Below are 13,591 nucleotides of genomic sequence, written 5' to 3' on the forward strand. Positions count from 1 at the left end.
ACTAAGATTTATACACAGTGTCATGCTGTGGCGGAGGCTTGTCTCAGAACTCATGATGTCATCCCCAATTAAAGACTCAGCTGAACAGTTTGTTTCTCATGTGTATTCAGTTGAAGACTTTATCCATTTTGTATTCAATGTAATAAAACCAAAAGTCAAGACAATAAATTAACAGGAAATTGTTCTGAAGCACACATGCTATAAAAGCAACTGGGAACATTGTTTCCAATACATCAGGATACATCTTTCAGTGGACCCACCTGGAGCAAGGACCGGGAAAACAACATCTGCTGTACTGCTGCATGGTGGAGAGAAGCCTGGGACCACAGTCCCTCAAGTTAAACTAGCCCACCAACTGATTTTGGAAGTGAAAACTGGGAAAATTCATTCACAACACTAGACAAATTAATAAACACTTTAAAAGGTCTGTCTGTAATCTGGTTGGAATGTGTTGGGTTAAATTAAATCCAAGCTCCTTGTTTTTTTTCAGGGAATAGTGGGATTCCCCAGAAATTATCAGTTCCGAGTCCCCAGCTGCAGGGACTTAAAGTTGTCTGGAAATAACACCTTAGTGTAACTGTAGTGTTTGTTTTTGTTAGACAGGGGTTCACTCTCTAGCCCTGGCTGTGTCTCCTGAGCATTGGAATTATAGATGTGAACTACCACACCCAGACACCTGCAGTTTTGCCGGCTCTTAGGTGATTCCAAAGTATACCCACGGTGTGTGCTTAAGCAGAGGCAGCAACGTAGTCCAAGGCCGTGGAAGACCTTTTAACTCCAGTGCTCTCAGCTCCAGCTCTGAATGCTGGGGATCGCCCTGGAGCCTGTGCCTTTGCTCAGGGTCACAGGAGTCTGGTGGCCTTTTCCTTTCGTAAAGGTGAAGGGTCCTGGAGCCCAGGCGTTTCCCCCTCCACCGTTTTCTCAAATCTGACGCTGTAATCGCAGAGGTTAGACTATGCTCTCAGTAAACAAACCCAATGAGCAATTCATCTCATTCAACAGAGTTGGTGGGTGACCTCCCGGTGACCCGGGGTCACTTTTAATCCCAGCATCGGGTCACTGAGAGGCAATTCTGCTTCCGACTAGTGGGTAGAGCCTCTAACCAGGCTCCGATTGGCGACCCAGAAAGTAGCAGAACCTATGGCCACCTCGGGTCAGCCCCCAGTCAACCAGCCACTTTCCCTAACAAGGTAGCGCCCGGGCTTAGCCAGAGTGACGTCACCCTGTAGTCCCACCCACCGGAGGCACGGCCTGTCACTCCAACGCTCTCTGTCTTCGCACGGGTTCCTGAGGACCAGGCGCAGACTCCAGTCTTCGCTTCCTCCTTGGCTCCGCCCAGCTCGTTCCTGGGGGCGGGCAGAAGACCGGAGGGGGCGGTGCCACGCATGCGCGGAGAGGAGCGGAGGGGCTGGGGCAGGGAGTTGGTTTGAGTGACTGGAGGCAAGATGCAGGTGAGTGTGGCGAGCTCCGGACCCCCAAGGCTGCGGTCGTTTGGCTTGGTGGGCTCGCACCAGACCCGGAGCCGGGTTTACATGGATTAATAACCGAACTCGGCAGACTGCGGGGAGGCCGCGCGAGAGGCCCGGCGCAGGCGCACTGCAAGAGGGCGGGTGCGGTCCCTCCGGTCTCGTGGGCTGCTGGGCACTCCTGCTCCGGTGCGTCCTGCCCCGCAAATCTCTGCCCTTTAGTGGGCACCCGACTCTGGGATCCTTCTCCTCCGGGCCTGATGAAGGCCCTGACCCTCCTGCCATCTAGAACTGTCTCTAGATGGTCCCTTGGGAGTGCTTTCTGGTTTCCAGATCTGAACTCTAGGGCTCACGACTATTGTTAATTTCTAATATGAAGAAAGGTAGAAATCCTTATCTTTTTTTTTTTTTCCTGTTTTGAGCTGGAATTAGACAAAAGTCCAAAGAAAATGTGAGAGAACGGCATCGGAATAGCCTTATAAGCCACTTTGTCTCCAGCCTTTTATGTGGCTGTGTTTAAGGATTCTGAAGAGACTGGATGGAGATTAGATGGACCATGTAGTTGTGGGCTCCGGCTTAAGAGACCTTGGGGACTGGAGGGGGGGGGTGGTCATCTACACATTCAGCAAGCCTGCCACACCTACACCTGTGAGGCAAGAACGGGCTCAGGTAAAGGGACATGCCTAGTATTTAGTGCTTACTAAACATTAGCTGTCAGGAGTGACTGGAGCAGGCCAGGCGTCTGCTATTCTCAGATTTATCCTTTAGACTAAAGCTTAGGGAAGTCTGTGGGTCTAGCCTCAGTCTTCCTCTTCCCCAAGTCTAGTGCAAGCTCTCAAGACAGATAGATGCTCAGCATGTCACAGCGTCTTTGCTTTGGGGCCTTTTGCATTTTCAGGTCCCTCTGCCTGGAATGTAACTTCCTTTGCTCTCCACATTCCTCTTGCTGGGGAAGGGGAGCTCAATCTTCCTCAAAGAGAAGTACGTTCTCAGCACTCAAATAAACCTTTAATTAGTGCATAGCTATGGCCTGTTGTTTAGAGAGGCCCAGCTTCAAGCAGACACCTTTCATGGTTTATGTAGGATTAGCTAGTTGTCTCCTGGTGGTCTTCTTGCTGAAGCTGAAATGTGCAGGTTTCTGGTTAAGACAGCATTTGCTGTATCTTTGGCGGTCACTTCTTAAGGAAGGAGAGCTGGTAGATGTTCACCTCTTTGAGAAAAAGCAGGTCGACAGCAGCAGGAGCCAGGGTCTTAGGGTCACTACTGCCATGATGAAATCTCACCGGTCAAAAAGCATCCAGGGAAGAAAGGTTTAATTGGGCTCACTCTTCCATATCATAGTCCATCACTGAAGGAAGTCAGAACACCTGGAACCTGGATGCAGGAGCTGATGCAGCAGCCCTGGAAGGGTGCTTCTTACTGGCTTGGTCCTTGTGGCTTGCTCAGCCTGCTTTCTTACAGACCCCAGGAACACCAGCCCAGGGGTGGTCACTCTGACAAGGACTAGCTCACAATGAGCTGGACTCTCTCATCAATCACTAATTAAGAAAAATGCCCTAGGCTGGAGAGATGGTTCAGTGGTTAAGAACACTGACTGCTCTTCCAGGGGTCCTGTGTTCAATTCCCAGCAACCACATGGTGGCTCACAACCATCTGTAATGGGATCTGATGCCCTCTTCTGGTGTGTCTGAAGACAGCCACAGTGTACTCACATACATAGAGTAAATAAATAAGTCTTAAAAAAAAAAAAGTATCTTGTTCTTCAGATGATTATAGCTCGGGCCGAGTTCTCATAAGACTACCCACGATCTGTAGTTCAGTTTTAGCTCTGTTGTCTCAGTTCAGAAGCAGTTTCTAATTTTGTTTTCTTTATCCTGTGTAACCTAGTATTTCCTACATAAGCTTGTTAATCACACTTAATTAAAGTTAAAGCTTGCTGTTTTCTTTTTCTCTTTCACTCTGGCTGACTCCATTCCACCCTCATATAATTAAATGCCCTCTCTGGAGCATCCACCTCTGTGAACTCGGTCCCTATAGCCCTGTGGACCAACAGCCTGTTGCTCAGTGCACACGATACAGCTTGTCTCTGTAACAGTGTGCAGCTTGTGCAGTGCTCATCGACAGCCTCCCTTCCCTCTTCCTCTTGCCTCTTGCCTGTGAGAACCACCTTCCTGTATCCGCCGTGCCCTCTAGTGCTTCCTTCTTAGTGACTGCCCAGTTCAGTAATTTACCTGCTGAGTGTCTCTGTTAGGTGTCTATTGCTGTGGTAAAACACCATGCCCCAAAGCAGCTTAGGGAGAAAGGGTTCTTCTCACGTTGCAGCTCTGGGACCACAGTTCATCCTTGAGAAGGCAGGGCAGGCTCTCAAGCAGGAGCCTGTGAGCAGGCATGCGGACCAGAGACCTTTGGAGGATTATTGCTTACTGGCTTGTTCCTCCTGGCCTGCCCTGTTTGCATTTTCATATATTTCAGGACCACCTGTCCAGGGTGGCACTTTCCACATCTGTCAGTCAAGAGGATGCCCCACAGGCTCATATACAGGCCAGCCCGATTAGCTCTTTTCTCTCTTGAGGCTGCCTCTTCTCACATGACTCTAGTTCAGGTCAGGTTGAAAATAAAACAAACCAACGGAAGTAGCTACCTAAAATCCACAGAGTGAATCATGTCACCATGAGACCTCAGAAAAGCCAGGGGCGTCTCTGGTCATCAGCTTCCTGGGCCCGGGAACTAGTAGACTTCAGAGGTACCACAGCCCCACAGTCCATGGCTTTATGGTCCGATTTGCTTTGGGCAATATCATAGAAGTTTATTACAGTTTTAAATTAAATTTGTTTAAGGAATGAGCATACTAGACAAAAGTCGGGTCAAAGCCTTACTTTCAGTATTGATGCCAATGTTCCTGTTATTTCCTGATTTTTGCTCCAACACTGGCTCCTCAGGGAGACTACAGTGGGGGGCCAGCCTCCCTCTTCATCCTGCCCTCTTCATCCAGCTGCACAGTAGCTCAAACTCCCTGCTCTCCCACACCTTTCCCATTTGTCACTTTATGCCTTCTCTCCTGGCTCTGCCCTCACCACAGCCTCATCTTTCCCCTTCCAGGACCCCAATGCAGACACCGAGTGGAATGACATCCTACGTAAAAAGGGCATCCTTCCCCCTAAGGAGAGCCTGAAGGAGCTGGAGGAGGAGGAGGTGAAGAAGGAGGAGCAGCTCCTCCAGCAGTCAGTGGGTGAGCTTGCTCTATCATTTCCTTAGTCCTGTCTGTCTGTCTACTGGAAGCAAACCACCAACCGCTGTAGTAGACAGACTCCTTCTGGACAAGAGCCGGGAGGCAGAGCTGGGGCACTGGCATCAAGGCTGTGCGTGGCAGCTAGACGGGTGACTCGCAGAGCAGCGAGTAAGCCACCTGCAGCCCACAGTCTCTGTCTGTGTCACAGCAGCACATGCCTCTGTTCTGAGCTTTACTTTCACACAGTATCCTAGAAATTAACATTTTTAGTGTTTGTGGTACTTTCTTAAGGTAGTACTTTATTAATCCTTGTAGACTGGTTCAGAATATTGACATAGAATAGTTTATTTGATTTGGGGAAGCATGAGATGCTTGAGAAACATGGTGTCCAAGAGAGGTTTTCTTAAGGTCTCTCCACCTGCCTCAGATGCCCCCACTTTTGGCCTAGATGTGCTCGATCCCAGCTGAGTCAGAATGTGTGTGAGGCCAAGCATCTGACTGGTAGATGGATGCCTTCAGGGACTTCCCGGCGGAGAGATGTTGATGAGAGATACCTTTGTGCTGTTCATATGAGAGTGCTCGTTTAGAGGAAGATGTTTTAAGATGTATCCAGCTTATATTGAGTGATTTTTGTGTGTTGGGTGTTGTTCTGGGTAACGGGGACTTACTGGAACACGGGGCTGGCACAAGTCTGTGTCTTTATGTTTCAGAGCAACAGATGAGCAGTAAGGCTGGAAAGGTTAGGAAGGTTGGAGGGTGGGAGAGATGCTGACCGGTGGGCAGAGGGGGCCTCAATAAGAAAGTGAGATCTGAGTAGACTGAAGGAGGTGAGGTAACTACTGCATCAGGAGAGAGGTGGCTTGGGACCTTAGAGAGTTTATGAGACTTGGTGTCTTGGTGTCAGGGAAAGCTGTAGAGAGTTCACAGGGCCTCCCTCCCTGGAAGGAGCAGTCCACTTGGATCCTGAATCGATTGGTGAAGACCTAGCTTTACTGCCATGATGGGAAGTTTCCGGCGGTGGAAACAGCATGGCCTGTCCTGGGTTTTAGCAGCACCACCTTACCTACCGAGCGTGGACATTGGTAGTGGTAGTGTGAAATCAAGCAGCAGGAAGACCAGTCTAAAATGTGTGCAGTAATTCAGGCACACCACACCATTGGTTTGGACTGGCATTGTGTTAGAGCTCACAACAGGTGCTCAGAGCATGTTTTGAAAGAGGGCCAACAGAATTGGGGATGAATCCATGTGTCGAGTGAGAGAGAAAAGACAAGAAGACTGCCTGGCTTGAGCTGTCTGAGGGGCAGAGGTGCCATGGCAGGGTACAGAAATTTACAGGCAGGTTAGCAACTGTTTAGGACACAGTAACATGGAGATTTTTATATTATGTGTGTATATGTCTCTGTGGGTTTGTGTCTGTGAGTGGAACGCCTGCCGAGTTCAGAAGAGCGCATCGGATCCTCCAGAGTTACAAGTAGCAGTGAGCAGCCTGAACGTGGCTCCCTTGGAAGGGGAATGAGTACTGTGACCACTGAGCCTTCTCTCCAGCCTAGCTTAGTGATGTAGGCAGGGAATTGGCTCTGTTTTTATTGAGTTAGAAGAGTCACGGCTGGAGGCCTACATTTTGGGAGTTGTCAGCGTATTCCTGGTATTGTGGGATTATACAGATAAGAAAAGGAGCCAAAGAACTGGGTCCTGGTTGGCTTTTTTTCTCTGGGGGGAGGGGCGCTGGGGGCAGAGGGGTTGAAGCCGGGGTCTCTCTGTGTATCTCTGGCTGTCCTGGAACTCACTCTGTAGATCAGGATCAACTAAGTGTTGAAGGCATAGGACAGATACAGGGCAGTCCTCAGAGTAGGGAATGGTGGCTTGCGTGAGATGCCCTTCATCACTCAGTTAAGAGGATATTGCCTGACTTGATACCAAGAAGCAAAAATATCACAATAAAAATAAGATGCAGATTTCTGTGCAGTTGGCTACATGGAAAGATCGTGCTGCCTGCCGCCCTACAAGACAACACCACTGGGGACATTTGGGGCTGGCGTAGTGATGGTGATTAAGAGCCCTGGCTGCTCTTGCAGCAGACCTGGGTTTGGTTCCTAGCTCTCATATGGTGGCACGTAACTGTCTGTAACTCTAGTTCCAGGAAATCCAGCACCCTCTGCTGGCTTCTGAGGACTTCAGGCGTGCATGTGGTACACATATGTATATGCATGTAGGCAAGACACATACGAATACAAATAAAACTTCTTGCTTGTTCTGAGACTGGATGTCACTGTATAGCCCTGGGTAATCTGGAACTCACTATGGAGACCAGCCGGCTGGCCTCAAATTTAGAATTCCAGCTGTGCCTGCCTCTGCAGTGCTGGGATGAAAGGTGTGCAGTACCTCTCCTGGCAGTAACTAAATCTTAAAAAGGAAAAAAAGACCAGGAATGAGACAGTGGTCACCTGTAGGAAGGATATGCTTGCTTAAGGAAGGCCTGCTGTCTTTCCCCTCCTGGGATGATGTGTGCTCAGAGAATGGCCCATGATAGCCATGTTTCTGATTTTGAGTGAGTTTATTAAGTATACAGTAAACCGAAGTAAAAGAATAAATAGCAGATATATGCAAGTAGCAAGCCCTTAACAAACTGTGTGCTCAGAGCATCCAGCAGAAATCAGCTGAAGAAGAGAGCTTCCCGGGCGGGTCAGAGTGTCTGCCCAGATAACGCTTCCAAGTAAAGGGACAAATGTCAGAGGTAGAGATGACATCATCAAATCAGGCACCCACAACATCCTTCGGAAACCGGCTGAAGAAGCTGAGGCAGTCAGCTGGAGTTCCCAGTTGAGCTTTCTTTGCGTGGCTGACCTGGATTCTTTTTCCTGCTGCAGGACTTTGGTACATAGGATACATCATCAGTTCCCAGCACAGGGTCGAATAGCAGATATTTACATCATGATTCATGACAATAGCAATGGAATAATCTTAGTGTCAGAGGTCACGACATGAAGAGCCGCGTTAAAGGGTCACAGCTTTAGGATGGCTGAGAACCACTGGATAAACAGTCGTAACACCGTGAGGAACGAATGGCTCACCTGGTTGTTCTCATGGACACGGACTTAGGGGCACCAGCCTGCAAGGGGCCGTTGAGGACACTGAGAGAAACACACTTAGGTCTGAAATATGGTGGGAAATGACCCACTTGTAGAGCCAGCCTCTCTGCAAGCTCAGATGGCACAGGGCAGTTTACCAGTATAATGTAGTGACACAAGACATGCTCAGACACCCAGCCCGAGATTGTCCCTGAAGACCAGAGCAGGCAGCTCAGGCAAGTGTGACTCGTTTCGTGAGCCTGGGAAACTTGTCATTTATATCCTTACAGAGAGATATGTTGGTGAGGACAGTGTCCTTTTAAACAGTAGTCTGCTTTCTGTCCCTGGAGGGCAGGGTCCTTTGGGAGTTGGTGCACATACGTAGGGAAGACGCTAAATGTGTTTGTTCATCTCTCCATTTTTATGCTGTGGTCAATGAAACTGAATGCAGTGAAAACATACGAGGACATGACTCTGGAAGAGCTGGAGGAGAACGAGGATGAGTTCAGTGAGGAGGACGAACGAGCTATCGAGATGTACCGGTCAGTGCCAACTGCCAACAGCCCGGGCTGTGTGCTGGCTTGGTGCCGCTGAGATAACATTGGGGAAGGACTTCAGTTTAACAGTGATAGTAAAGATTTCAGCCGACTGCTCTTACACCTTTGCCATGAGGCAAATGAGTAAGCTGGGTCTCCGGGGAGTTTGTTCTGAAAGATGCCGGAGCTGGTACATGCAGACAGGTGTGCTTCTGTATTTAAATGCTTTCTTCCTTTTGTGCAGGCAGCAAAGGTTGGCTGAGTGGAAAGCAACTCAGCTGAAAAACAAATTTGGAGAAGTTCTAGAGATCTCAGGAAAGGACTATGTTCAAGAAGTTACGAAAGCCGGCGAGGGCCTGTGGGTGGTCTTACACCTATACAAACAAGGGTGAGCTGGCGCTGATCTCTGGTCTCCACGTGGTCTGTAAATGCTGCTTTGAATTTGTTCTCAGTCTGTGAGGCTTAACCTACACAAAAGGCTTCGGTTTTTGCTTTTGTCTTGTTTTTATCTCTGCATTTGTGTTCTGTGGTTTTGTAGCTGATTGGTCCAAACCTTAATGCTCAGTTTTCATCCTAAGACTTTTAAAATAATGTTTGTGAGTAATGTGTTTATGATAAAAGCATAGAACAAGGACTTAGATTTCTTTGACTTAAAAAAGAATTCTGCTAAGTGTTAGTAGAAGACCTCTGATGGGGCTCCACCCTGCCTGCTCACCTCATAGCCACTGTTTTCTCTTCCTGCGTTCCAGGATTCCCCTCTGTTCCTTGATAAACCATCACTTGAGTGGACTCGCCAGGAAGTTTCCTGATGTGAAATTTATCAAAGCCATTTCAACGACCTGCATACCCAATTACCCTGACAGGAATCTCCCCACGGTGTTCGTCTACCGGGAAGGGGATATCAAGGCACAGTTTATCGGTCCTCTGGTGTTTGGTGGCATGAACCTGACCATAGACGGTGAGGGCTCTGGAGGGCTTGAGGGTATTGTGAGAGGTGGGCGGGGAACTCCCTCACAGGGATGCCAGCTTCCGGGACATGCACCCCGGTTTTGCTTCATCCCTGCGCAGTTACCTGGAGCAGTGAGCTTTGGGGGGACCCTTTTGAGGGGTGCTGGTGCCTCTTGTGATTTGCTTTTTCTTTGTCTCCAGAGTTGGAGTGGAAACTGTCTGAGTCGGGAGCAATCAAGACAAACCTGGAGGAGAACCCTAAGAAGCCCATCCAGGACCTGCTGTTGTCCTCAGTGCGGGGCCCTGTCCCCATGAGGAGGGACAGTGATTCCGAGGGCGACTAAGATAGCATTGATGTAACCTTTTGAACTTTCTTGATGTGATGCATTGTCTGGATTTTTTATAAGGAGGGAAAAGCAAAAATTCATCATTTTGGTTTTTAACCTTTTTATAATTATTTAAATTTTATACATTTCGGATATAATCATTGCTGAAATTTTTTAAAAATTTGTTGGAGCTCTTTAAATTAATAATGTTTCTTTAAGAGAAATTTTAACAAGCTATTATGTCACATATCTCTGTTTTCCTATGTGTGTTTCAGCAAACCGTGAAACTGTTCAGTATTTTTTGACATGCAACTCTATAGAAAGGAATGTGGACTTTAAAAATACAGTGCACATAAATTAAGTTAAAACTATATATAAAAAAAAAAAACCAGTGCAAAGCCAGGCGTTGTGGTGCACGCCTTTAATCCCAGCACTTGGGAGGCAGAGGCAGGCAGATTTCTGAGTTCGAGGCCAGCCTGGTCTACAGAGTGAGCTCCAGGACAGCCAGGGCTATACAGAGAAACCCTGTCTCGAAAAACCAGCTATTCTGTGTGGTGGCACATGCCTTTAATCCCAGCACGGGGAGACAGGGGCAGGTGGGTCCTGTGAGACCAAGGCCAGTCTGGTTTGCATAGTTACCAGTTAGCCAGGGCTACACTGCCAAGACCCTGTCTCCAAACCAAGCAGCAGTTCTTGGCTGCAGGGCCCTGTGACATTTTGTTTTGGGGAATGAGGTTTAAGCAGATACATATGTAAGCTCTATCTCAGCTGATTTATAAAAATGTTTCAGGATACCTGTAAAGTGACAATGAAAGCCAAAAAACATCTGTAATATTTTTGTTGAATGCTGTAACCTGTATAGCCGATTAGAATCTTAGAGATAAGAGTCTAAGAATACAGGGTTTGTTCAGATTATATTGTAAGATTTATTTTTTTGTTGTAATCCCCAAACCGACAGTGTGTGAGAATGCCTTGTTTTCTGTTACATGAGGGCCCATGACCTTGCTAGAACATTGGTCTTTGGTTTCCTTCAGAGGTGCTTGTGAAGTTTTCACAGCAAGGTTGGAACAGTCTTGGGGTTTTGTTGCTTGTGGTGATCCCCATGGCGTGTAGTTTTGCTGCCTTAGAATCTCTGCAGTGGCTCACGGCTGCAGAGTCTGATGCTGTGTTTGCCATAGCTCAGTGGTTCTCAGCCTGTGGGTCGTGACCCATGTGGGGCCACATATTACTTACATTACCATTCATAACGATAGCCAAATTACAGTTATGAAATAGCAACAAGGAAAATTTATATGGTTGGGGGTCACCACAGGAGGAGGAGCAGTATTAAAGGGTCACAGCATTAGGAAGGTTGAGAACCACAGACTTAGAGTGAATTTTTATATTAAAAGAGAGGGGCAGGACCCGGATGCAGCAGTGTGTAGTGTTGGGAGCTGCAGGCGATGTTCTTCTGAGGAGCCTGTGCAGGATGTAATTCTAACAGTCACTGAACCACGTTGATCTAAATGTGGATACCACCTCCATGCCAGACCAGGGCCTTGCTGGTGATACAGGGATGGTGAGATTGGTACACAGCAATAGCTCTGATGCCTGTAGCCTTGACCAGTGAGCCCTACCTTCTCACAGTGCCCCACCTCTGTCTGCACTTGCTCTAGAGGGGACCAGCAGCATCTTCATCAGTTGGGATTGGGATTGGAGCCCGAGCTGCCCAGGCCTATAGTTTAGCTAATTCGCAAGGCATGCCCTGTGATATTCACACTACCCTCTGCTGCCTCACTGCATTTACATGGGTCAATGGTGGTGAGGCATGGTACTTCCCCTTTTTACTTACATATGTATGTTTGCCTGGGTGAGTGTATGCAAGTCACATGGGTGCAGGGGCCATTGGCTCCTCAATTACAGGTAACTGTGAACTGACTTGTGGACGCTGAGGACCAAACCCATGTCCTCTGTAAGAGCAGAGCACTCTCGACCACTGAGGCATTGCCATAGCCCAGAACCTTGCTTCTGAAACATGGAGTTCATCTAACTGCACAGCAGGGGATGTAGACGGGGCTGGGAGACATTGTCCTTTCAGAAAATACCAAAGCGCTAGACAGTAGAGAAAGAGCATCCCAGCTGCAGTGACGGGCAGGTCTCCCAGTGGCTAAAGCTGGGGTGGCTGGAGCAAGCAACATGGGTGAATCTGAGGTCACGCCCTGAGCTGTGAGGAAGTGAGGAGGAAGACCGAGGTTCCCTAAAGAATCCCAAGTAGCCTAATGCCCGTTCCCAACCCCCAAGCCACTCCATTCTTAAAGGATGGCTTCAAGGTGCAGTGTGTGTGTGTGTGTGTGTGTGTGTGAGAGAGAGAGAGAGAGAGAGGAGAGAGAGACAGAGACAGAGACAGAGACAGAGAGACAGGGAGAGACAGAGACAGGGATGGGGGGGGGGAGGGGGATAGAGGTCAAAATCAATGACAAGCCAGGTTGACAGTGTGCCCTGTTTCATGATGTGATGGAAAGGTCACCTTAACTTGAATCTTCCTTCCAAAAACCTACAATCAAGACATAACCACAACAAGCCCCAGCAAAGTAGCTGGATGGAACTTTTGAAACTGCCCTCGGACTCAAAGGAGAACCTGAGAAACTGTTAGAGCCAACAGACATGGCCACTCAATGGGTGGTGAGGTTCTGGGTGGGGCAGTGGGATAGAAATAAAAATTAGGTAGAAACGTGGATGCTGTTACTGTCAATGTAAGGAAGGGTAGATAGAAGTTAAGAAACTGAGTATTAGATACAGAGCACTCGGTTAGCTCCCTCATTTGAAAACATTGCACTGAAGGTTAATTTTTAATATGTGGCTCGTGAACCACATCACAAATGGAAAGTAACTTAGGTAGGAAAACAGTGCTTGGTTCTTGACTGACCTGCATCTGTGAGGACTTGTAACTCAAGGGCTCCCCCTACATCTTAGTTTGGGTCTGCCCAAAGGCAGGGCCTTAGCCAGCATTTGGGTGCAGCATTTGTTGGGTGTCTCCAGGCTGCAGAAGAGAAAGCTGAGAAAGAAAGACAAGATGGGGTGGGAAAGACTGAGGCACAGTGACTGGATGGTACACACACATCCTAGTGTCCACCCACAGATGAGAGCCTGGGCTTACACACCCCAGGGTCCACCCACAGATGGGGGCCTGGGCTAATACACCCCAGTGTCCACCCATAGATGGTAGCTGGGCTTACACACCCCAGTGTCTACCCGCAGATGAGAGCCTGGGCTTATACACCCCAGTGTCTACCCACAGATGGGAACCTGCGCTTACACACCCCAGTGTCCACCCACAGATGGGGGCCTGGGCTTACACACCCCAGTGTCCACTCACAGATGGGCTTTGGGTTTCTATTCCTGGCTCCCATAGGTGAGGGCTGCTCTCTGGGGACATTAACTGCATTTCTTGACTGTGCATGCTCAAGAGCAGAGCAAGCATCTATGCCTGGAGGAGGACCACAGATACTGCAAGGGCAACATGGTTCTGGGCTTGCCGGCTCCTGGCTCCTGCTTCTGCTCTGCTCATTAGGAAGACATTGCTTAGGTATGGGTTCTTGTTATTTATCTTTCCCATGCATATATTCGAAGGAAAGTAGGTGAAAGGAATTGAGTGTGATATTGTTTTTATTCTCATATCCTGACCACAGTTTCCCCTTCCTCCAACCTCCCTGTCCCAGCCCCTACCTCCCCTCTTTCCCCAGATCCATTCCTCCCTTTCCCTTCAGGAAAGTATGGACCTCCCAGGGATATCGACCAAACATAATGAGTTACAATGAAACTAGCTACAACCTTCATATTAAGGCTGGCTGAGGCAAACCAGTAGGAGGAAAAGGGTCTCAACTGCAGACAAAAGAGTTAGGACTCCCACAAGAATACCATGCCGCCCGACCTTCACATACACTGAGGACCTAGCTCACACACACACACACACACACACACACACACACACACACACACACACACACAGAAGCCCACCACAAGCCCCCCATTGGTGGCT

The 13,591-nt window shown here is 48.5% G+C and overlaps 1 protein-coding gene across 1 annotated transcript; it reads left to right on the forward strand.

Moving 5' to 3' along the window:
• The first annotated feature begins 1,372 nt into the window (after window positions 1–1,372).
• On the forward strand, window positions 1,373–9,948 carry Pdcl3 (phosducin like 3). The gene is made up of 6 exons (XM_021198673.2): window positions 1,373–1,451; window positions 4,566–4,695; window positions 8,215–8,305; window positions 8,544–8,687; window positions 9,049–9,257; window positions 9,449–9,948. The coding sequence occupies exons 1-6, from the start codon at window positions 1,446–1,448 to the stop codon at window positions 9,589–9,591; spliced, it is 723 nt and encodes a 240-aa protein (XP_021054332.1). The 5' UTR covers window positions 1,373–1,445; the 3' UTR covers window positions 9,592–9,948.
• Window positions 9,949–13,591: the final 3,643 nt, after the last annotated feature.

Source organism: Mus pahari, chromosome 5 (genome assembly GCF_900095145.1).
Source record: "Mus pahari chromosome 5, PAHARI_EIJ_v1.1, whole genome shotgun sequence".
NCBI classification, from domain to species: Eukaryota; Metazoa; Chordata; class Mammalia; order Rodentia; family Muridae; genus Mus; species Mus pahari.

Bases quoted from the DNA above. Each gene is read 5' to 3' on its own strand.
- Pdcl3 (XM_021198673.2), top strand. The intron at 8,688-9,048 runs GTGAGCTGGCGC...CCTGCGTTCCAG, and splicing joins TTACACCTATACAAACAAGG to GATTCCCCTCTGTTCCTTGA. The intron at 9,258-9,448 runs GTGAGGGCTCTG...CTTTGTCTCCAG, and splicing joins CATGAACCTGACCATAGACG to AGTTGGAGTGGAAACTGTCT.